This window comes from Panthera leo, chromosome A1, assembly GCF_018350215.1.
Source record: "Panthera leo isolate Ple1 chromosome A1, P.leo_Ple1_pat1.1, whole genome shotgun sequence".
In the NCBI taxonomy this organism is placed as follows: domain Eukaryota; kingdom Metazoa; phylum Chordata; class Mammalia; order Carnivora; family Felidae; genus Panthera; species Panthera leo.
This window is the reverse complement of record NC_056679.1, coordinates 41362798-41388740: the sequence shown is the minus strand read 5'-3', so window position 1 is coordinate 41388740 and position 25943 is coordinate 41362798. Positions and strand designations below refer to the sequence as shown.

General features: G+C 35.9%; 1 protein-coding gene across 3 annotated transcripts in view; it reads left to right on the top strand.

Annotated features, from left to right (window-relative positions):
• PCDH9 (protocadherin 9) overlaps positions 1 to 7736 on the top strand; it is a 920569-nt gene extending 912833 nt beyond the window's left edge. For all 3 annotated transcript variants that reach the window (XM_042927579.1, XM_042927573.1, XM_042927569.1), the window contains one exon: positions 5486 to 7736. In XM_042927579.1, the coding sequence (XP_042783513.1) occupies positions 5486 to 5859 (374 nt within the window). In that variant the 3' untranslated portion in view covers positions 5860 to 7736. The remainder of the gene's footprint in view (positions 1 to 5485) is intronic.
• The last annotated feature ends 18207 nt before the right edge of the window (positions 7737 to 25943 follow it).

Below are 25943 nucleotides of genomic sequence, written 5' to 3'. Positions count from 1 at the left end.
CAAAAATGTCCTGGTATTTTAAGTGCTATATATTTGATGGAGAATTATAGGTTGATTGTTTTTAATCATATTTTGGGAAGTGACAGTATTCAATATCAGTGCTTTATAAAGAATGTGTTTCTCCTTTTAAAAAGTACAAAACAATTCAGTCATTGTATCTAAAAATGAAAGCAATGAATGGTAACTCTTCCACGGTTAGCATGCTTCCGATTATAAGCTTTTACTTTTTTTATAATTTTTTTAAAGTTTATTTATCTTGGGAGAAAGAGCATGCAAGTAGGGGAGGGGCAGAGAGAGAGGGAAAGAGAATGACAAACAGGCTCCACACTGTCAGTGTGGAGCCTGACCTGGGGCTGGAACTCACGACTTCTAAGATCACGATCTGGGCCGAAATCAAGAGCCACTTAACCAACTGAGCCACCCAGGTGCCCCCTGATTGTAAACTTTTAAAGAACAGGGACTTTTAGGGAACCAGAGGTGTGACTGTTTTCCCTTTAATAATCCCTAATTTAAAAAATGTGTTTTTTTCCCCTTCTTACCAAATCATGACAATTTGGAAGCATTGTTATTTTCCAAAATAAAACCCAGGAGTAGGGGGTGGTTTGTTGTTGTTTAACATCAAGGCAACTACTGGTGATTAAATATAGGCCCAAATAAAACAAGTAAAAATTTCCTTATTCAGTGTCATGTCCCTAAATAAAACTTAACCAAAACATAAAGCAAAGTATATTTCCCAACCATGTGGTTCAAGCATATAAGAAAATTTGTGTCATACAATTTCATATACTTATGTTTTTTCTTTAATGCTGTGTTGAGTGAGTGCTGAGGTCCTGGCAAAAGTCTGGTCACTTCCCCTTGAATAATCCCACACCACACGTTACTTCCCTTCTAGAGACCTCACACTCCTAGATCATTATGCACCCTCCTTAATTGCCCAGGGGTGACATACCAGACAACTTCAGACAGCCCCTTTCCCCTAGAATGTGAGAAATTATTCAAATTCATCAGTCCACAGACAGCCCAGGGAACCAGCTCACCCCACCCACCCTGTCTGCCAGGCATAAACGCCCCCCCTGAAATTCCCCCTTTTTCACCTTTTCCTGGTGCAACCTTCTGTGCTGCCCTGCCCCGTGGCCTTTTCTCTTTTAGAGCCATAAGGAACACAGACTTCTGGCTTTCATTCAAGTGTTGTGTTGTGTTCCACCTTGCGGTGGATCTTTCAATCTTATACAGGAATCAGCTACCTGAAAGACTTATCTAAGAATCTACAAATGTCTGGAAATATATTTATGCATTTTATCAAAAGCCTTCAAATTTACTTGTGCGAATAAATCTAAGTAGAATTCGCAAAGAGCGATTGATATTATTTAATGGAAAGAAGCTCATTTTTTTACCAGTCAGGATTTTGTATAGTACTCATAACTGTAGATGTCTTCAATTGTCAATTATCTGTAAGAGGAACTTTCAGAAAAAGGTAGAAATGATGTAATAGGGAAAAAAGTCCATCTGTTACCTTGCAAAGAGACAAGCCTTCCTAAATCAGTTGACTGCTAATGACACCTGTTCCTTCTTAAGGATACCCTTTTCTTCCCTCTTTGTTCACTGCTTGTAAAATAGAAGTAGTGAGAATTTTAAAAATTCCCAGGGTAACCTGAAAACTCTATGAGGACAGTGTTGACATCTATTTTGACCACTGCTGTATTCCTGGTGCCTGTCACAGTGTCAGCATATAATATGTGCTCAGTAAATATTTATGGAATAAATAAATGTTACCAGTTCTGAAAAAAAAAAAATACAGTATTTGTTAAAATGTGTCACTCATTGCTGAAGACTTGGGGTCCATATATTCTGACACACACACGCACACGCACACACACACACACACACACACACACACACTTTCTCAATCTCTGGGTAATCTTTCTTTTTTTAAATATTTTTAAAAGTGTATTTATTCTGAGAGAGAGAGAGTGAAAACATGTGTGTCAGCAGCGGAAGGGCAGAGAGAGAGAGGGAGAGAGAGAGAATCCCAAGCAGACTCTGCATGGAGCCTCATATGGTGCTCTATTTCACAAACTGTGAGATCATGACCTGAGCCTAAATGAAAAGTCAGGTGCTTAACTGACTGAGCCACCCAAGTGCCCCCTGCGTAATTTCTTAATTTAATATGAGGATAATGAATGTTGGATAAAGCTATTTTAAAAAATAATCTTGAGTGAAATCATATGAGACTTATCTTTCCCTGACTTACTTCTTTTGCTTAGCATAATACCCTCTAGTTCCATCCATGTTGTTACAAAAGCCAAGATTTCATTCTTTTTGATTACCTCATATGTGGAATTTAAGAAACAAAACAGATGGACATAGGGGAAGAGAAGGAAAAATAAGATTAAAACAGAAGGAGGTAAATCATAAGAGACTCTTAAATACAGAGAACAAACTGAGGGTTACTGGAGGGGTGTTGGGGTGTTGGGTGGAGGGATGGGCTAAATGGGTGATGGGCATTAAGGAGGGCACTTGTTGGAATGAGAGCTGGGTGTTATATGTAAGTGATAAATCACTAAATTCTTCTCCTGAAGCTATATTACACTATATGTTAACTAAGTTGGATTTGAATAAAATTAAAAATAAATAAAAATATTTATAAATAAAACAAAAATAATCTTGCATATTCTTTCCTTTTATGTACTCAATAAAAACCTGATTCTACTGATATTTCTGAGATAGCTAATTATTTGTTTTCCTTTGAGATATCAACAACAACAAAAAAAGAAAAACTTAATGGTTCTAGAAAAGTAAAAAACGAAGGTTGGTTTAGAGGCCTCAAGCCAGATTGCACATCAAATTGGTGATTACTTTATCTCCATTGATGTCTTGAAAGGAGTGAATATATTTAACAGTGAAGTTAAATAATTCATTTATTATCTGTCACAAAGTATTGTGAAGCAAAGAGATGTGCTGTTGAGGAAGCTTTTGGTGTGATGTTTGTGAAATCAGCATCTTCTATTAGAATTATTTAAGGTCTGCCTTTAAGCAGAGGATATTTTTAATTATTTCTCAGAACATTTTCAACCTCATAAAATTTTAATTAACAATTAACATTGTTCATAGATCATCACTGTTGCTTAGCACAATAAGGAATCAAAAGACTGAGAAGTCGTTTTTTTTTTTCCATTAATGGATTTTAAATCTAGTTGGGATAAAACAAAAATAAAATGATACTCACGAAAGTACAGAACCTCCCTCAAAAGACAAAGGTATCATTAAGGCAGGAGTTGAGGAAGCTCAATTAGGAAAATTGTCATTCATCACTAAGAGGAGATCTGTGGATATCTTCAAGGTACACACAAAATATGAATTGGTGTAGTTGTGGGAGTTAGCTTTGGTACTTGGGAAGCAAGCTGACCTTGAAAGAATAAGTAATTAAATGAAAATGGTCCAAAGCATGCAAAAAGCATCTTCTAAACCTGTGATCTCAATGTAAGGAGCATGAATTGGTTTGAGCAAAATGTGTTCGCTTTGTGGATACAGAATCACTGAGCACACTAAACTGAACCTAAAAGGGAGAAATTAGTTTGAACTTTTGAAGGGTGGGCAGAATTCTGAGGACAAAGAAAGGCTCATAGAGAAGTTCAAATTAAATATACTAGGATGTAAGTAATCTTTGGAGGTTTGTGACAGAAATAGTTTTGAGTAATGAGCGTGTGTTTAAACGAAATAAATCTGTTTGCTTTTGGCGGGATGGAAATACAGGTCAGATGAGAAAGAATTTTAAAGTTGTTCTAAAGAGAAGGTTTTAGATTTTTAAAATGACTAAAATTTGAATTTGCAGGAAAGAGTAAATTTTAGCCACATTTTTTTCTCATCTGGTGACCATTCTGATGTTGCTTGTGTTTTGTGGTCTCAGGTATTTGTATCAACTGTTACCTATTTCAGCAGGAATTTTTTCATATGCAAGGAATAACTGGAATATTAGTAAGACAAAAAGATGTTAAAATTAAAAAGCACAATTTGGGGCACTTAAAAATGTTAGTAGTGCTAACTTGGGCTTTAGCAAAAACATACATTCCAATCAACGGATTAAGTGTTTTAATTGTTGATGAGGCAAAGTTGCAGAAATGTTTTCTTCATTTTCTTCTACATTTTTATTCTGGTGACTATTTTGAAAATGCTTTTTGCCTCAGCCATTTTTGCCTCTCCACTTAACCTCCTTCGTAAAATCAATTCCTAATTTCCAGCCTATCACTTATCACTTGACTGTTTAATCAAGGGGAAAGAAAACAAAACAAAACAGTTTTTTCCTAAATCATTTGGCTGTTGTTTTTCAGTAAAGGGCTAATTTCCTCTTTATATAATCAGAAAAGAGTTTACTTTTGAAATGAAGGTTAAAATATATGTTGTAGATTGCCTGCTAGGAAAAACAAGCAAACCAATAGATAAATATCTACGATGACTTTTTCCCCCCTGAATATTAGACTCCATGTGATCCAATTTGCAACTTAGCTAGACTTTCATTCTAGTGAATTTATTTAATACACTTAGAAATATAGAAAATAGTTTAGGCTTGTCGGCACCTGCGTGGCTCGGTGGGTTAAGCGTCCGACTTCAACTCAAGTCATGATCTTGTGGTTCCTGGGTTCCAGCCCCAGGTCAAGCTTTGTCCTGACAGCTCAGAATCCGGAGCCTGCTTCGGATTCTGTGTCTTCCTCTCTCTCTGCCCCTCCCCCCACTCACACTCTGTCTCTCTCTCTCTCAAAAGTAAATAAACATTAAAAAAATTTAAAAGAAAAGAAAATAGGTTAGGTTTGGAAACAACCAAATGCTGTCTTTGAATGCAAATGACTTCTTTATTTACTTGGATTTCAGAATGCTTGCAGCAGACCAGGTGTTCCTTTAGTAATACACACAGTTAAAATATGCTTTAATTTTTTTAAATTTAAAAATGTTGCACAATTACTTTCGTATGGTTTTGTATAAAAATAACATGTTTTTATGGAAAACTGGTATTTTATATAATCATTTAGAGTATTTATTTTTTAATATTATATTTCAAGTATTTTCTGTTTTTATGGAGTTGTACATTACATATTTACATATTTTTCAACATCACACATAAAAATTTTCGACTCTTCATAATTTTTCATGAATAAGGGCTTTTTGTTGAGAATTAGACGGTAAATCAGTAACAATACATACTCCACAGAAACAGTTGATCAGAAATGGTGTATTGTGGGTATATCTGTTTACTCATGTCTGTTTCTCAATATAAATGAAGGCTGAAGGAAAGAGATGATTCTTACTTCCACAACAAGGAATTCGATTCCTTCTGTTCCTCTTAAAAGACTGAATTCTTTGAATTGCGTAACTTATTATACTTTCATAAGAAAATGAAATCACCAATGCACTTCTTCTCAAAGGTGACAATTTTAAATTACAGTTCTAACCACTTTCTTTTCTTATTTTCTCTGTCTCTTGCCCTCTGTAGATGGGCCTTTGGGTCCCCGAGGATTAGCTGAAGCCACAGAGATGTGCACTCAAGAGTGCTTGGTTTTGGGTCACTCTGATAATTGCTGGATGCCTCCTGGCTTGGGCCCATATCAACACCCTAAATCTCCTCTCTCAACCTTTGCACCCCAGAAAGAATGGGTCAAGAAGGACAAGCTTGTGAATGGGCACACCCTTACCAGAGCCTGGAAAGAAGATAGCAACAGGAACCAGTTCAATGACCGTAAGCAGTATGGCTCCAATGAAGGCCATTTCAACAATGGCAGCCACATGACAGACATTCCTCTGGCAAATCTGAAGTCTTATAAGCAAGCAGGAGGTACTATTGAGAGTCCGAAGGAGCACCAACTCTAAAAAAAAACAAAAAAAAAACAAAAGGCTATATGGGACCTAATAACTTTAATCTAAATAGACATGCTAATACTGTGTGTGTCAGAGCTTTATGTATTCAATAGATCTCTATAACTATGCCCCTTTATAGCAGGGATATCCATAACTTTGTGTTAGCACCATGGAGGATACAATATTTTACAACATAAAAAAGAAGATAGTTCTACTAGCCACGTGATCTTGTTTACTAGAATTGATTAAACTCTCCAGAGATGATCACTCCATTGTGCAAATATCTTTTTTTCTTTTTTTTTCTTTTCTTTCTTTCTTTCTTTTTTTCTTTCTTTCTTTCTTTTTTTTTTAATTGCATTTTACTTTTGACCCTGGACTGCTGCTATGAACAATAGAATATGCATTTGGAGAGTAAGAAAGTTCCATGGATTAGAGTGACTGACAAACATATCCAGTTAGAAAATTGTGCTCTTTTTGTCATTGATTTGTGCTGGGACTGCTATACTTGACATTATACTTCAAACGAAACTTAAAAAGATTAAGCATTAAACCTATTGTGCTGTTAACAACGTTAGTGGATACTTGTAAGTCAATCAGTGTTAAAGTATTTGTAAATAGAAGCAAGTTATTATTAACAACTTTTGTGTACTTACAACGTTCACCTAAAAAATGTTGTAGCATAATTCCGTGTTTTATGGTTGCTTCTTTCCTTTTTCTTAATTTGCCTCTTTGTCGTTATTTTTGTTGTTTCTTTCAGTGAGGTGTTTCTGCGTTAGTAGTCCGTCTTGACACACATTGTTCAAAGGATCTCAAACGCTTGTGTTTAAAAAAAGGTTCTGGAATCCTGCTTCTTTTGTGATTGCTTATGATGCTGGGATTCTATAAAAAATAAAGATAAAATGAAAACCTTATATAAGAACAGGACTTCTGCAAAAGCTTGGAAACTCAGAACCTATTTTCTTGACATCCTTGTTTTCAAAGTAGGCGAAAGCAAAATCACTTAATCAGTAGCATTAAGTGTGAGAGTAATGGGAAAGTGTTATCCTTCAGCAAGTAATACAATATCCTGTGCTTGTCACTCATACAAAACTAATGTATCAAAATTAGCATATATTGAAGAAAAATTACTATTCAAAAATAGTTTCAACCGGGCAAGTGTGTGTCTACAACTTTGTTGAAATGGCAGAGTTTGTGTTGATCCTCATATACAATAATGTTGTTGTAACACAAGTGTTAGACCATAGCCACAAAATATTTAATGTGTTGTGCCTTCATGATGTAACAGAACATTCTCCAGGTAGGCTAGTTGGGGGAAATAAAGGGATAAATCTCTAATTATTGCTGTTTAACTGTTTGTTATCATAGTCGGTCAATGCCTGGCAGGTACCAGCATCTTGTCACTTAGGTCCAACCAACAGAGTGACAACAAATGTTCATAAGATCTCAGTTGCACGTGCAAACAAATCCAAATTCGAACATTCTTAGGAGGTTTTTGTTAAGGCATGACAGATGATTTAAACAAATAAATAGCATGCAACAAAATGTCTTTATTGAAAGAAGTGAAAGTTATCTTAATGCCACGGTTCAACATCAGTTTAAAAGTAAAAAAAATAATAAAATAAAAAATAAAAAAAAAGGTTTGCTAATCTGATAGTTAATTTGTTCTTACCAAAAATAAAATTACTTTGTAAATAGCAATTCACGTTTTTCCACAGTATAATGGAAAATAATGGGTAGGGGTGCATTGCTTATTGAAGTACATTTTTGTCGGTTTGTGAGGGGTGTTTGATGACTTTGACAGAATCAATATCTAAACAATTATCCTTGTTACTGCTTTGCCAGTTCTACGTTATTTACAATTATTCAGCTCTTGCAATAAATGTTCTGAATTCCTGATTGTAGTGTGTTAATTCTTGGTCAACATCCAAAGTGATAATTTCTACTCTAATTGTTGGATAAATATATGTGGGTAAATCAGCTCTTAATTAGAAATCAAGGCGGACTTTTGAGGGGTTTAATACCTATGTTCTGAAAATACGATTTCAAAGAGTTAAACTTCTGGTCTATGAAATCATTTTCTAGAGAAATTCATGGAGAAGTTCAGTTCACTTTCTAGTCAAGATTCATGCAAGTTTTAGCAAACTGAAATCCCAAGTCCAGAAAGCTGGCAGGTAGACTAGTAAATGAGGTTATTTTATTGTTGGCCAAGGCAGAAGAGAACTATTCTGGGATTAAGGCCTTGAAACAAGGGCTAACACGTCATCTGTATTTCTTTCAGATAGGAAAATAGGCACAGAAAGCTGTCAAGGATAATAAGACATACTCATACATATGCCGTGTGTTTATTTCTCCAGAGAACACCTGGATCGATTTTCATTCGTGTTAGGGTTTTAGGGGAGGTAAGCAAGCCTGACTCTCCCTCTAGAGCTTTTTGTAGCAATGGGAGATAAGATTCAGGAGTAAGAGACACAGAGATAAAGCTACTTGCTTGGACTGTGGCTGGGTGTGAAACTGTAACCCTTCACTTGTGAATAAGCCAGACTCACCCATGACCGTGAGGCACACCATGGAACCTCTGTGTTTTCTTCAGAGGGTGCGGCCTGCCCCAGGACACAGAGAATGAATGAATCCTGAAAACATGTCACTCTGGAAAAGATAAAGTCCATGCCTGTACAGTCTTTCTTCATTTTGTTATCAGATAAGTCATTCTCCTCTGCTTTTAAAAGTGTGAGAGAAATTAAAACAATTTCTCTTATAGTTCTCCTGCCCGTAGAGTCGAACTATTCAAGTAAAAAATAAAGACATAAAAATGGAACCAAAAAAAGTGCAATAGTTCTCCTATGAACAACCTTCACAAGTGTGGGAAAGAAACTCCTCATCCCCTCCATATTTCTATGAATAAATACAACAATATCTAGTCTTATCAAGACATTCAGTTATATGCTTTGTGAAATTTTAGGGTTGATAATATCACGAACCAAAATGGTTTATCAAGTAAATAAAAGAGTATATTCATAATGACTGTTGTTCAAGTATTGTCCACATTGTTTAATTGTGGAGGCATTGAATATTATGAGTCTTTATTTACCTGAAAATTAAAGCCATTTACATTTCCTAGAAAAGCACACCTATATGAAATCTATAAAGATAATGACTTCTAGAGTGATTATCAAATATTATGATGCTATATATTAATGTTTTTAAGACAGGTATAGAGATAAACTTTATAAAGCTGAATGTGACCTATGAGCATTTCTACACATACTCTAACATAAAATATATATTTAAATAATGGTCGTTCATTAACAGACAACTGAGCACTCATTTTGTTGCACTGATGCTATTCAGCAGATCTCATTCAGCGTCAAGTGGTGTTCCCTCCCCCATCATTCCTTAGCTAAAGCTAGAAATGCAGCTGAGGCCCCAAAGCCCTTATAGTATTTATTAAACTCTCTTGGCTAGACGCCAGGGATGGCTAATTATTATTAGTGAGGAGTGTTGGCAGCCAGGGATGAAAGGGATGCCTTGTCGGTTTCAATTCTAATGTGGATACCAGGGTGTTGCTTTGTAAGAGGGCAAACCAAACTATCAAAAGGAGGAGGGGTGTTGCCAGTTTAAAAATGCTTCATTTTCTGCTTTGTTTTAAAGAGTTGATCTTCTCTCCCTGAAGGAAGCTCCTTCATTGGTTCTTTTGGGAGAGAGTGCTTTCAGATTCTCCCAGTGTTCTTAAAGGCACAGTGATCACATAATGAACTCTCTATGTACTGTTCCTTCCTATTCACAACTACCGAAGTTTTAGTAGATATCAACTGGCCTTTTCACTGTTGAGAAAATATATAATTATTCTCTTAGTATTGAAATATCTTTGTAAGGTAAATACTATTAAAACATGACTATCATAATATTTCTTTCACATCCAGTTCACTCAAAGTATAAATTAATGGGTATCCCAAAAATATCAGTTTTGCGTTCTCTTGATGCTACCATCATCTGTTTTAAAACATTAAATAAGGGGGCGCCTGGGTGGCTCGGTCGGTTGAGCGTCTGACTTCAGCCCAGGTCATGATCTCACAGTTCATGAGTTTGAGCCCCGCATTGGGCTCTGTGCTGACAGCTCAGAGCCTGGAGCCTGCTTCTGATTCTGGGTCTCCCTCCCTCTCTGCCCCGTCCCCACTCGTGCTCTGTCTCTGTCTTTCTTAAATAAAACATTAAAAAAATTTACAAAAAAAAACATTAAATAAGGACTGTATTTTCTATTTTTATATATGCGTTTTATTTTCTTATATCTTAAGATTCTTAAATAGCACCCCCACATACATGGAAATGAGTTCCGTCCATATTTTTGTTATCCTAATGTATTACATTGTTCTTGAAGCTTTATAGTAAAAATGTCTTTAGAAATATTCTTTCATTTTTTATCCTTAGATTTTTCTTTAAAGTCTTCTGGTTGTATTCTTATTAGCATATATACAACACAATTATTATTGGGCCTATTCAATGCCAGATATTATAGAACTCATGTATTTTGAAAATATGTTCAACTATAGTGATTTTTCAAATAGTATCACAGTACCATTTAAATTCAAACCCTGTCTTTTCTGGACCTTTGTTGTTCTTCTTAAACTTTTTTTATTGAGATACAATTGGTTTCAGGTATACAACATGATTCACTATTTGTATACATTGCAAAATGATCTCCACAACATCTAGTTAACAGCCGTCACCACCCATAATTATACTTATTTTTCTTGTGACAACTTTTAATATTTTCTCTCTTAGCAGCTTTCAATTATACAATACAATATTATTAACTATAGTCACAATGCTATACATTATCTTTATGGTTCTTCTGTTCTAACAAGTGTTTATGTTTTCACTTCCAAATTCATCATTAGTTTTGGCATCATTGACATCATCCTGGACAATGATACTCAATTATAGTAATAAAAATCTTCACCTTGGATCTCTAATACAATTAAGGTGTGCTGTGATATAGTATCAGGTGATTCTAAGTGAAATTTCACTTTTTTATATTTCACGTCGTTACATCTATTTTGTTTTAACTGTTCACATCAGCCATTGTAGTCATTATTATTTTGTATATGAAGCATTTTTGCTTTCTGAAGAAAAATAAATCATGAAAAGATTTAGGGTACCGTTATATACATTCTCCATTAAATTCATAGACCCCAAACATACTTCGATGTCAGTATAACCAGCAACTTGTCCTCAGTGGCAGGGGATCAAACTGCTTAGTGATAGCAGTAAGCTATAATGGAACATATGAAACACTCCCTCCTCCTGAAAACATTTTCTTCTCCTGACTTCCTGGATACCACAACCTCTTGACTTCCTCTTACTTCATTGGCCATGTCTTCTCAGATCTTCTTTTTCAACATATGTGTTTACAGCTCTAAGTTTCCCTGAGTACTGCCTTTGCTTCATCCCATCAGTTTTGATATGTTGCCTTTTCATTTTTTTCAACCATAAGTATTTTCTAGTTTCCCTGCTGATTTCTTCTGTGACACATTGATTGTTTAAGAGTGTGTTGTTTAATGTCCACATATTTGTGAGTTTTCCCATTGTCCTATTATTGATTTCCAGCTTGATCCCACTGTAGTTAGAAAAGATCGTTTTAGAATTTCAAACTTAAAATTTACTGAGATCTGTTTTGTTGCTTAACATATCTGATCATCCTCTTTTAAAATTGAAATGTCTCCCTTAGGATTCCCAATCCTACTTACAACCTGCTCTACTTCTCCCACCCATAGCACTGACCACCTTCTGACATAACTACAATTTACTCATTTTCTAAAAAAAATTGTTGATGTTTATTCATTTTTGAGAGACAGAGAGAGACAGAGCATGAGCGGGTAAAGGACAAAGAGAGGGAGACACAGAATCTGAGGCAGGCTCCAGGCTCTGAGCCATCAGCACAGAGCCCAACGCAGGGCTCGAACTCACAAACTGCAAGACCATGACCTGAGCCTAAGTCGGTCGCTCAACTGACTGAGCCACCCAGGCGCCCCATACTCGTTTTTAATGCTTATTGTTCATTGTCTCACTCGAAGATAAACCGCAGAAGGGCAAATAAAACAAATGATTTCCCTTTTACTCGGCAAGTTCTCTTCATAGATTCTATTTTCCCTTCTGTACTCCTTGAAGTCTGCACACTCTAATGACTGGTGAATGTGGTCACTGTTTTTTATAGGTTGTTCTTCCTTGCATTATGATTTGAAGTTCCAATACAAGCTTCCCTCACTCTCTAGGATACTCACTGTGCATTCCGCCCCCACCCCCAGTGCTGTCCACTCCCACGAAGGACATGTTTTGTGTGACCATCAGCCTATGGAAAAGATGGTAGCAGCCATCATTTTAAAGCCACATGTTATTTCTGCCAGAAACAAGTTTTTAGATTGTTTTCTCCCCCCCAGAATCCACACATCACAGGAAATAAAAATAACAGAAAAATTACAAAAACCAAAACAAAACAGAAAATTGAGTCAAAGAGAATGTGTGTGTCTGTGCATTACATGTGTGTGTGTGTTCATAAATTCACATCACCAGTTCTCCATACCCTCCAGAAATGGGCCATATGTTTGTCTCTGAAGTTAGTGAAAGCAAAAGCAAAACAGGAAGCAAAAGCATTCCATTTACCAGTAAAATAAGTAAAATAGATTTTTAAATTTCAGTGGATCGTATTCCATCTTTGAGATTTTCTTCAAAGTCTGATAACAAATGGACCATTAAAAACAATATTTTTAAATAAACACATTTTCCCAAAGTTGAGTACATTTTTAGTAATAGTTTGTGTAAAATGTGAACATGACTATATAATCTACATAAAATTGTGTATAAAATATATTTTTACTTTGCTTATAATAGCATTTTTAAATATTCAATTATGCATCACCTATATAATCTTGCTCGCAAGTTCCACCCTTCGGAAAACATCATAATAATGATAATTGTTTGTCCCCAGATCACTTATGTCACCAAGTCTCCTGTCACTAATTCTCCCCATGTATTATGGGAAGGACAGTTTCCCTTAGGAAAGTTTCAAAATGAGGAAATAATTTCCTTAGCCTCCATAGCCAGGAAGACCATAATCTTTGTAAAACATAACATGTCCAGCTTCGATAATTGTTCTCATTCCTCCACCTTTGGTTAAAGCATCTGTAATAAAATTGTGTTCAGGATCTAACTACAGGACCACTGTCCCCAGATATGGCAGAGGTTATAACAGACTTAAAATCTCTGCTCCCCAGTGCATGTGGGTTAGAGGCCTTTGGTTGTTTCACAATATGACAACTGACGAACAGTCTTTTTTAAAATCAGGGTTTTATTTCCTTTTGGTTAGAATTGTCCCAGACAGCAGTGGTGGCTTTCATCAGGCTTTAATCAAAGGCATTTGTATAGCACTTACTCTGTGCTCAGCACAGGTCTAAGGATTCACATGTGTTAACATTAGTTTTCTCATGTACTTTTTTTTTTAAGATGTGTGCTGTTTGTATCCCATTCTATAGATGAGGAAACTGAGATATGCGGAGTTTAAATGAATCAACCCTAGATGGTAGCGGGAGCACGCAAGCGATCAAGCAGGGTGCCGTTCTGCCGGTCTGACGGCACAATCCAGGTGCTTCACTACTATGCAATACTCCCTTCTTATGAAAAATGCAAGCATTCTTTGATTCTTGGACCGAGTGACAAATTGATTTTTCTTTTTTTTTAAGTACCAGCAATCATATGATTTATTAATTTATTCTAGAATAAATATCCCCCTTCCACTTAGAGTTGGGTTTACCCAATGGATGACATATTCATATGTTGGTTTAAATATCTTAGTTATTAAATGTGTAACAATTGTGCTATTTAGCCTTGGGGTGAAACGATACAGTCTAAAATGGCACACGGGTTTAGAGTGAATAGAACCTAAATCGTGTTACTAGGAAATCTAGCTAAAGTCCCTGCTGCTAGATAAAAATGCTCACTTCCTTTTACATGCCCTGGGTGTATCTGTTCACAGTTCACACCTTTTTAAACGTAGCCCTTGCCTTCTGTTCCCTACCTTGGAAAATCAGGTGAGGAACAAAGTGAGCCACATATCAGGTTTCCATTGCCAATAAACAGGGCATTAAAATGAGACCCAAATCAGTCTGATAATTAACTTTAGCAAGCCTATTTTCCTCCCGTCACGGAAACGCAGCTCGCATGGACATCGAGGGGAGCTACGTGCTCGCATGGAGAAGAGAATGGACTCCCCGAGTGTCATGGAGAAAGCTATACATATGTTAAGCTTCAAAGAATAAATGCCCTCTCTTACTGCATCACCAATTTTAATCAGCTGTTCTTACATCTACAGTTTGGCTTATTTTCCAAATGGAGACACAGCTCTTAATTTGACAAACAAGAATCCCAGATTACAGATATGAAATAAATTAATTACAGTGACAAGGTCATACCATGTAGCAGGACTTCATCTGTCTTTTCTTCTCCCAGGAAGGGCTGACCATAGATTTTAAATGTCAGCTCCCTGTAGTTCACAATCTTACACTGCACTCTTTTATAATAAGGTATGGTAACAAATGGCACAAGGAATTAAATATAAATATTCAATTAATAGTAGTTCAATAATATCATAGTATCACTCAGTAAACCATTATTCCATTTAAGCCACTTGTATAGGATAACATTATTCCTCTTTTATACTTGGATCTTTAATTATTTGCCATGACATACTTGCTGATGTAAATAACTGAACATCAGGTGCATAAGAAGTATCTGTCTCTTTATGCGCACACAGTAACCAGCATCAGAAAACCAATATTAAACTTCTTGAGAAAGAAAACACACATGGGTGGGTGTTTCTTTTAAAAATGTTAACCTGGGAATCTGCGTGTTTTATCATTTGTATGTAGATAGATATAAAATATATAGTTAATATAGTTATATAGACTGTTGTATGTTATTTTTAGCATTTATTACTAGTAACTTGTATGGTTATTTTTGTGTTCGTTTGGTATTGCTTATACAATTCCAGAATTCTAGGCAAAGAAGTTCATCTAGTAAAATACCAATTTCCCAGTGGGCTGGCATTTAAACTACCCAGCGCAGATGAAAAATCGCCAGAGAAGAGCTTGCTTTGGTTATGCATTCTAGGACTCATGAATTCATTTAAACTTACATGGTACAAAATGAAATACTTAACTATTTAGTTCACGGTTGATGCCTTTAGAGATATTTAGCAGTAGTGAAGTTCTGTATAATATTTCAATATTTATTAAAATTAATAATGGAATGAAGATAAAGAGATTTAGCTTATAAATCCTACTTAGGTAGAAAAATTTAAAGGAGATAATGATCCTGAATCTTATCAACTTGAGAAATTTCCATTTTACAGGATAATATTTGGCATTTTGTATAATTGACACAATCATTTTTAATGAAGTACAATTGGGAGAATAATATTCACATTGTAAGCTTATTATGAAGATTGAATGGGGTGATTAATTGTTAGAGCCTAGAATGGTGTCTAGAATACCATAAGTGCTTCATAAATGCACTTTTATTTAATTACTTTTGATAGTCATAGTTTATTCAAAACCTTTTTTAATCACAAAACACTTAAAATATATCAAATCTTCAAAATATTATGAATGCATTTTCCTTTGGTTCTGTTCCTACACACTAAGTGTTGGACCAAGATTCTCACTAAGTTCTCTCTACTCTCAGAGAAGATTTTGCCTTTCATTCTAGGGAGCTGAGATGCTGTTAGTCAAGAATTCTTTCCACTTTTTACCAAAGCAGGTAGAAACTTAGCTTTTTCTCCTTCCTTTTTTTCTTTCTTCAGTTTACTTGAAAATTTTCAATATTTCTGAATCCACATCCTTTGGCTCTTTCAGGATTATTCTATAATTATTCTATTGTGATTCTATAGTTCAGTCTGAATAAATGCAAACACTTCCAGAGGCTTTGAAAAAGATAGCAGACTCTGGCCACCATGGCCCTTTCCATACAGAATAGAGGGCTCTACTTGCCAAATCTTGCAAAATTTTCAAGGGAAGGCTAAATCCCCAATGTCATGGGAAATGTCTCTCTAGAATACATCATGAGTCTAATTTTAATTTTTTTTAATGTTTTTATTAATTTATTTTTGAGACAGAGAGAGACAGAGCATGAGCAGGGGAGGGACAGAGAGAGAGGAAGACACAGAATCTGAAGCAGGCTCCAGGCTCTGAGCTGACAGCACAAAGCCCGACGCGGGGCTTGAACTCACGGAGTGTGAGATCATGACCTGAGCTGAAGTCGGACACTCAACCTACTAAGCCACCCAGGCGCCCCATACATTATGAGTTTAAAACAAACAGACAAATCTGGCCCAGGTTAGAAATTCTCTCTTCTATTTTCTGTAAATTCAACTATTTTTATTTTACTTGCTCATAAGCTTATGTCTTTTCATGAGCATTTTCTAATGCTCGGGTGTCTCTAACTTAAAACAAACAAGAAATAACATACAAGTAAGTGGAAAGCTTCATTTCACTCACTTATCTATTGTCAGACCTGTTTTTATCCATTTCATGATCTTGAAGAAAAATCCATCAACACACTACCCAACTGTTCCCACCTATAACCACTCCCAACAAGATATCTCTTGCTAAATTCTCAAAATTATCTTGCCCAAATTTATTCCTGAATCAGAAGGTCACCTCTCAGGCTTTACTTCACTCAGTCTTTTAGTGGCATTGCACATGTTCTTAGAACATTCGACTCCTTTAGTTTTGCAACAAGGAATTCTGATGGCTTTCCTTCTATATCCTCAGAGTACGTCTTCTTAATATCCTATGCAAAATGCCTTCTTTTTCCAAGTGTTGACTGTTAGTTTTCCCTAAGGTTCTGTCTTCTCCCACACTGAATACTCTAAGTGCATCTACGCATACCAATGGTTCAATTGTGAGCTCTCCAAATGTACAAATATAGTCCAGCTTTTTCTCCTACATACCAGACCCATGAAAACAACTGGTCAATAAAATATCCCAGAAATGCCTCAAATGCAATTCTACTCAGTGTCTCCATGCAGCCTCTAGAGAAGTCAGATCTCATGCTTCCAGACCATGTCTGAATGTAGAAGTAAAGAAAGAACCAGAGCCTCTGTGTACCTGGGCACCAGAGTCACTGTGGACCCTGCTGAAGATGTAGGATGGTGGTGTGTGAGAACAACCCTCACAGGAGAAGGCCAAGAGAGCAGATTATGCTAGGGCAAGAGGGGTAGTGTGATAGCCCCTTCTATTAAATCACTGAAAGCCATAATGCTACTAAACCACTAGAGCCACCAATCTCAATTGGTGCTGACCAAATTTGGGGCATTGTTTAAACTGGATCTGTGACAGACAGCACGGTGGTGTAGCAAGCTCTAACATCTATTTATCTTCTTCCTGACTTGAAGTCCTGAAAATCTATTCTCCACAAGTAGCCAGTGTATTTTGTCTAGAATGAAATCTGATCATATCACTCTGGGTCAAAACTATTCAGTGTTTTTCTATTATTCTCAGTCCAAAAGTCCATATGTCTTAAAATAGCCTGCAGACTCCAGCACCTTCTGTCCTCTGATCACTTGACCAGCCTCTTTGCAATTTATGCTAAAACATGGATCACTTGGTGATCCAGCTAAATCGAACTCCCCAGAGTTCCTTGAAAACACCATGCTCTTTTTCCCTTCTGGGTCTTTGTGAGTGTTCTTCACTCTGCTGGTACATTCTTGCCTTCTGTTCTCTTCCCTGGAGTAGCTAACTCCTTCTTACTCTTTAGGTCAGAGCTTAAAAGACTTCCTTTAAAGGCTTTTCTGACTGCTTCCAAGGAACCAAGACTATTGCCCACTCACAGCACTTGCACGGTATTGTAACTGTTCATTTACTTGCCAGGATCCCTCCTTTGACTCTAAACTGAGAACAAATATGACGTCTCTCTTATTCACCATTGTGTTCACTGTTTGACATAGGAGGGGTTCAATAAATGTTTGTGGAATCAATTCATGGGTTTTGCCTTCTTGCAAGTGCACATCGGTACTACTCAGAGAACTTGGAAGACGATCCGAGTGACTGTTATAGATATACAGATACATTGAGATATCTATAGATAATTGCCTGTATTACAGGTATGATAAAGATATTAAAGGTATTATTAAATCGATTTAGGACTGATCTGATATACTATGTGTCGTAGGTTTTTCCTTTATTCCTCTTTTGCTTCTATTTTTTTTTTCTGTCTGAGGAAAAAGTAGACCTTCTTTTAATAGGGGCTGATTCAGACTTTACTGGCTTTGCCAGGGTGTAGGTGACAGGAAAAGGCAGAAGCAATAGTGATTACGCCTTTAGTAGGCAAGTGCTATAGAGAAAAAGATTGGTTTTCCTCTTGTCCAGATGTTCCTCCTGAGCATTCCTCTAGTGCCTTCCTTATCATAGTATTATTTCATTAAGCTATATTTGTATTTCTCAGTTTATTTGTTGCCCATTCCTCCTGACTGGGGACTATTTGAAGACTGATTCGTTACTCCTGTGGAATAAATATCTCATACAAGATTTATAATATGGCAGGCATTTAATGAATGCATAGTGTGAAATTTGGAATAAAACTCTTCTGCTTCTTGAAGTAGCAAGCTAAACTTGCTATAAATATGACAACCATTTGTCAGAATTTTTAAAAGATATACATCATATGTGGATTTGATTAAATGGCTTTTAAATATCATTTTTTCCAGCTTAATGTTCTATAACACTTTGTAACATGATAAGTAGGATATATTTATGGAGAGGTATTAGGATAATATAGGGTTGGGAAATAGGGATCTATAAACCAAAGCAGAAAACCGAGACCCAAGGTGAAGTCAGTTTCTTATAAGTGTAATTATTTCACTGGGATTTTTTTCAACATGCTAATAAAGCAGACAATAGACTAGTCTAATACAACCTGAAGTTGAAAAACCTGCTCAAAGTTCTTTTTTGATTTCTCTTTCTTCAACTTTGTATTATAGTATAAATAATTCAAAAACATTTCAAATTTCCAAATTCAAACATGAACTACTTAGGAATTATGCCGCAATTGCTAAATGGCACTATAAAATAAAATGGTTGGGCTGTGGATATGAAAAACCTACACTCAAATACAGTTGTTCAAAGTTTTATGCATTAAATACTGAATTATGAGTTATCAGTCATTCTTAAAAGGTGCATTTTATTTGAAATACTAAAAGATATTCCATAAGAGACAGTAATCTGCACTTACTCAATGCTCCAATATATAGAAGCAGTAATGCTTATGCAGTGGAGACAAACTGCTGTTTTAAATTTACCAAGAGTTTCTTCTGTTGCTCAAAGCGGAATCTGGATGTTTAAATTATTGAAGCAGATGAAATGGCAAATATGGTATTTATAAGTAGATTCTGAATTTTAGATTGGACATTGGAATTGTGCTGTGGAAATACTATCCCTGTATTCTGGTCAGGTCGGCTTGCGAGCGACAGTGACTCATGCAGACGTGAGGCAATCTTTAACAGTGATGAAGTCTAAATGAAGACAATTAAGACGGAGATGTGACGTCATTAAGAGCTCAATTAGAGCTGAAGGAGATTAATGTTTATTCATCCTTTCCCTGTCCACCCCCAACACATACACTCGCAAAAAGGGAGGCGGTGGGAATTTGACCTCAAGAACGAGGACAGAAGCTGGCCCTAAGCAAAATGATTCAACAAAACAGATGGTTCTAGAAGTGAAAAGACTGCTAGATGCTAAGACTACTTTATATGGAGCCCATTTTTAAGGTGTCCCTTCCTGCATTGTAGTTCTCATTGTTATAATCAAAATTTAGCCTAATTGTGTTACACACTACAGACTGGCATGAACTGTGCTGTGTAGGAATGGTGTATAATCACTCCCTTGTCCCTCTTGTGAGTCAAGAGGGAACAAAAAGAATCCTGGAATGACATTGCTTGAAGACATGGCAAGAGGAAACCAGTATCGATTTGTGGTATTAGAATAGCATTTCTTGAGAATCCTCAGAAATAACAAGAAAAGTAAATTTATGAAAAACACATATTTTCTGTGATCAAATAAGAATGGGGGCTTGGGGGTTGTCATTTGGTATTATGGAGAGAAACTGCTTTGTTAATTGAAACTGCTTAAGTTAATTTATATCAATAAGCATTCTTGCACTCCTAAATAGGTTATACTCCAAAGGTTTGCTTGGCTATTGAATGTTAGAAATCTGGATCGTTTTTCTCAAGGAGGGAATGATATGACAGCTGTATAGGATAGCTAGATGCTTCGAAAGCCTCTTTATCTTATTAATTCTTTTTTTTTTCTGTAACCCACAATGCTTGGGTAACATCTTTCATATGGACATAGTCTCCTGCTTCTGTACAAAGCCTGTTAACCCAACACAGATCTTAACACAGTGTTAATTGCAAACCAACTGCTCTTTTGAATTTAAACAATGCTTATTGACAGACAGAATAAGAAACACTTTTAACTCACTTCCATCATGACTTCGGTCTTCCCTCCCCCCTCTTTTTGTTTTTTTCCTCAACTTTGTAGAAAAATATTAAATTATGGTGAGTTGTCACTGGTACAGTTTTGTACACTCAGAGCGGCATCTACAGCTGACCCTGGTCTTCCTTGGCAATTCAAAAGAGCGGGGAGTTAGTGATGTAGCTGACTGGTCAAGCCAGTAGCCCTAATGAGGAAAAGCAGAAAGGCCACTCTTGGGACTCTCCCTGGGTCACAATGCAAGGTAGAAATGGAGAAAGCACAGGGGCAATGTTAGGCTGCAGCCATTGGAAGGTAATAAATGGAAAGGCACTAGAAAAAGTAAATTCCAGGCATTAGCTCAGATGCCAGAAAATTCTAAAAAAACTATTTTTGGCAGCATAGCTTGATCTAGTTCCCGCTTACCCAACAGACTTAGCTTTTCTCTTTCAGCAAGAAATATTTATCAGAACACTGTTCTTAATGATTGCTTTACACTTGTCTAGGTGAAAAATCTTCTTCCAACAATTTTAATTGATTGATCACACTTTTGTTCAACTGTAATTTCCACTTTTTTATTAGAAAACTTATTTTGCTTTTGGTACACCAACCATATATACAGTCATTGACTTTGTCTTGTGCAATTTATTTTCTTCAGAAAACTAATACTGTACCTTATCTCTGTGATATTGATTATTTTAAAGTTCATTGAAATTAATGTTTCTAGAAACCCATGCCACACCTATTCTTTTTAAATAGAATCCTATGTTTTATGTGTAACTGTGTATGAAATATTGGAAAGATCATTTATCATTACTGACCACCTTGTGAATTCAAATATCCAAAATATAATAGAATAGGAGTCAATCAAGTCAAGGTTATTTTACTTAAACAAAATGTTCAGTTATACAAAGAGCACAGTATCCTGCTTAATCACATTAGCTACACAAGCATCTGGAGTATAAGTCTGCATATAGCAGTTCTCTTAGAATTCACATGTCATATTCACTCAATGAAATTTAAGAAAGTTACCCTAGATAAATAAAATATGCTTTGACTTAGTACTTTTTTTTAATGTTTATTTATTTTTGAGAGAGAGACAGACAGAAAGAAAAATAGAAAGAGTGAAAACACAAGCAGGGGAGGGGCAGAGAGAGAGGGAGACACATTATCTGAAGCAGGCTCCAGGCTCTGAGCTGTCAACACAGAGCTCTACACAGGCATTGAACCCACGAACCGTGAGATCATAACCTGAGCCAAAGTCGGATGCTTAACTGACCGAGCCATCCAGATGCCTCTTGACTTATTACTTTTAAATATTGACATTTAAAAAGTGTTTCCTTAAAAAAAGAAACCAATAAAATCAGACAAAAAAATTTAAGTCCATTTTTCTCTTTTGTTCTAAATTATTGTGCTATTTCTTTTTCTTTATAATATTTTTAATGTTTATTTATTTTTGAGAGAGAGACAGAGCATGAGCTGGGGAGGGGCAGAGAGAGAGGGAGACGCAGAATCGGAAGCAGGCTCCAGGCTGTCAACACAGAGTCTGACGCGGGGCTCGAACTCATGAATCCCCAGATCATGACCTGAGCTGAAGTCGGGTGCTTAACTGGCTGAGCCACCCAGGCACCACTAAGCCTAAACTATTTTCTATATTTCTAAGTGTATTAAATAACCCAGGAGCCCATATTGCACTATTTCTGTCCAGAAGATGTTGCTACACATAGCAGGTAATTATAAATTTTGAAAATATGCCAACCTTGCTTTTATTTTTTTTTTCCATGCATGGTATGCTTCATAGTTACCTTATGTTCAATTTTCTGAAGGTTGACTTTTTTATCTCTCAGCAAACTTAAGTCTTATAGTTCAAAGTTCCAAATATCTTCCTGACAATTCTGGGTATAAAACCTCTTTGGTTGGAGAAATATGTTCTCATAATATTTGTGTTAAATTGACTGTGTATATGGTCTTTTTATTCCTGAGGCTGAACTGGGTCAATAAGTTTTGAATTCTTTGCTGCACAACGGGATCAAGACATAATTCTATAATATATTAATTAAATTAAATTAGAGTACATGTAAAATATGGTTCAATAAGAAAGCTTTTCTTTGGATTTAGGATATGTGTCTAATGTGTGTTATTTGCGATAGTCTTACATATTCAAATTTTATAATACTTGGCCCTGGGTCAAATTCAATCATAATGAATTTATAGCTTCTTCTGTTTTTAAAGAGATTTAAGAACTGATTAGATTTGAAGGGAAAAAAGTGATTAGATTTGATCAATCACTGTGCTTTTTAAAACATTTTTTCTCTGATGCTTTATTATTTTTACACAAAAGCTATTTCCTAACTTTTCCCCTATTGCTGTCAGCCTGGTTTTGTTCAGCAATAGGACATGTTTTAAAAAAAAAAAAAAAATCTCACTGAAGGTAAGATTAGTCTCTGGCATAAAAGTGAATATGTAACAAATTTCTGGCCAATGACACAGAAATGGTAGTCTTCTGGGAAACCTCTGGGACAGACTTTTTGTGTTTTCTTTAATAAAAGAGACATCTTGATTGCATGCAGCTGTCTGTTATTATGAAGAAAAGGCCAGGAGTGAACCTGTTAACCCAGCGATCACCCACCTTGAGACTTCCTAATAAGTGAACAATCAACACCCTATGATTTAAGCCAGTGTCACGTAAGTCTATGATCAATTATCAAAAGCAACTCTCCTAGACAAATAGATTCATAGATGTAGCTTGATCTCATCTACAAATAGCTGTAGCTTCAACTCTGACAGTTTGTACAATTTAAAGAGAAATAAAAATGGGAGCGAATGGAATAGGTGTTTTTCCAAACCAAAGAGAGAGCTCTGTGAAAAATAAATATGCCATAAGGGTGCAATGAATATTAGGTGCCTTTATCATTCTATCTGATTTTCATACTGTGATAATCCTAGCCTAGGGCAATTTCATTGGCTGTCCAGTGAGAAGTTGGGAAGTCAGTATGATTTGGCTGAAGGAAGATGGAATGAAAGCCAAGACATCAGAAAAATGGTACTGGTTCTAATCTGATTTTTCAGGAGTAACTAATGGACTTTAAGCAACATTATAAACACAAGACAGTCATATTAGTCAACACAAAAGATGTATTCTGAACATGCATTAAAATAAACTTTATATTCAAATTAGCAACTCCTTGTTCAGATGAATTATAGGTATTAAATCACATATAGTCAGGGTCAGCACCGAGAAAGCCATTCTTTGCTTTTAAATTGAGGGCTTCATTAAATTTCAGGCCACTGGAGTATGGCAGAGCAGAAACCCATACAGAAAGAGTAAAAGCTGAGCAGAAAACCCATATTGCATGAGTACATTCATAGTTTATTTAGGCAGAATCTTTGTGTAAACAACAACAAATAAGCGATGATTCAGAATGTCCTTTGCCCTCCTTTGTTGAGGTTCAGCAACCATTCCCCTGTGACCAAGTGGGTGGTACTAGACCTTGAAGAAAATATCTCTGCTTCTTTTCACCTGTGATACTCATAAACTTTTTTCTTTTAATCCCTTTAATATTTTTAAAGCAATAATTTTGTCTTTCTATCCACTATGCCTGCCACGTGGTACTTAATTGATGATGGATGCTTAATAAATCTTTCCTGATATACCGACAAATTCCCAACCTCATTAGAAAAAAATACAAATAAAAAATGAGATACAATGCTTTAATCTATCAAAATAGCATTTTTTTTTTTAAAGATGCTGCTTGGTATTGGAGAGATACAATGAAATCGGCCGTTTTTATCCATTGCTGGAAGGGGAATAAATTGGCACAAGCATATACTAGTTATACATGTTTCCTCATCCGTAAAATAAGGAAATGAATACTTAATTCACAGATAGGGATTAAATGAAATAATAAAAGGAAGTAGACAGTACAATAGTTTGTATGTAGTGACAAGTCCCAGTAGCTGACAAAAAAAAGAAAAAAAAAAGACAAGCAATAATTGGACACCTGTTTGTATTTCTTATCGATTTTGTGTTGCCTTCTTGACCATAAATTCCATAAGGCTGGATGCCATAGTCATCATATTTACTTTTGTAGCCTGTCACTTTACGCACTGGTGGCCATATTGTCATTCAGTTACTATGTGTTAAATTCATACGGTTTATTTAGCTCCCTTAACTACTAAGAGAAATTTCATGTGCAAAAGCATACTGGCTATCAGTGGAGCAATAGAATGCATTTTACATTCTATGAATGATCATGTATGTGAAGGAGTGTGACACAGGAGGAAAGCACAGGCTCTGATTTTGGGAGAAATGCATCCAAGCTCCAACTGGCTATCTGCCATGGACAAGTTATTCCACTTTCATGAACTTCCATTTATATTTATGTGCCTCTGCAGTGAAGAAGTTCCATCTCAGGGAGTTTCTGTTGTCTTCAATGGGAACACATTTAAAGGTGTTGTGCACTTCACATGATCACAGATTTATAACTATTTCACCTAAATACAGAATTTCAGATTTTTAGGAAACATTCTAAACAAGCTCCTTACCCAGGCTCAAAACCGGTAAGATTGTAAGATTCCTGCCACCTACATTGTGCCCTTTACGTACCATACTCTTCGTGAGATTCTTTTTCCCTTTTGTGATTACAGTGCCTGAACATTCCATGTTGCCTGTTTTTCGCAGGAACGCTATAGTTTATGCCAGGGAGTGAGGAGGAGGAACAGAATAGGCAGAAGCCGATGAAAGAGATGAATGTGTCTGGTGGCGAGTTTGGTTGACACTGGGAGGGTTGGAGGGCTCCCTCTTCTCATTATAGCAAGCAGATACTGTCTGTTTCATTCGTGTCCAGTCTGTCAGGGAAACAAGTAGGAAAGCCTTTGTGCAGTTGTATTTGTGGTTTTAAAGTAAAATTCAAAAGAAATAGGAAGCAACACAGGGGAAACATCCTGGGGGGTAATTTGCCTCAAAGTTCCCATGTATCAGAATATACATGAAAAAGTTTAATTTTTACGATTATGAGTTACTTAATGTTATTAATTTTTTATTATGATTATGATTACTAAATGTTATTATCCTTAATATCATTCTATTGTCTGTGTATAAGAGTGTTTATAAATGTAGCAAAGTGTGATCCACGCTCTCATGGATTCTGGTGTTTACATAACACCTTTTACCTAATGTTCAAATGTGTTACCTGCTTAACCCTCACAATTTCACCACGGAGTCAGGATGTGAAGATGGAAAATTTAAGCAAATAATAATATCAGATCATTACCGAGCACTTCCTACATGTCAAACACTATGTTATGTGGTTTACATTTACTAATCTATTGAATTGTCATAGCAACCTTGTGAAGCAGAACTATTAGCCCATTTTATAGATAGAAAAACAGAGGCTGGGAGAATTTAAGTTATTTCGCCCAACATTACACAACCATCATGTTGTGAATGCAACATCTTGGCTCAGGAAAATAAAATTATTTATGAAATGTTAAGTCAATGATAATATTTAATCTAGAAATAAATATATTAGTTTTTATTCAGATCTCTTTATCCAGATTGCAAGTAGACGTGATGTGAAT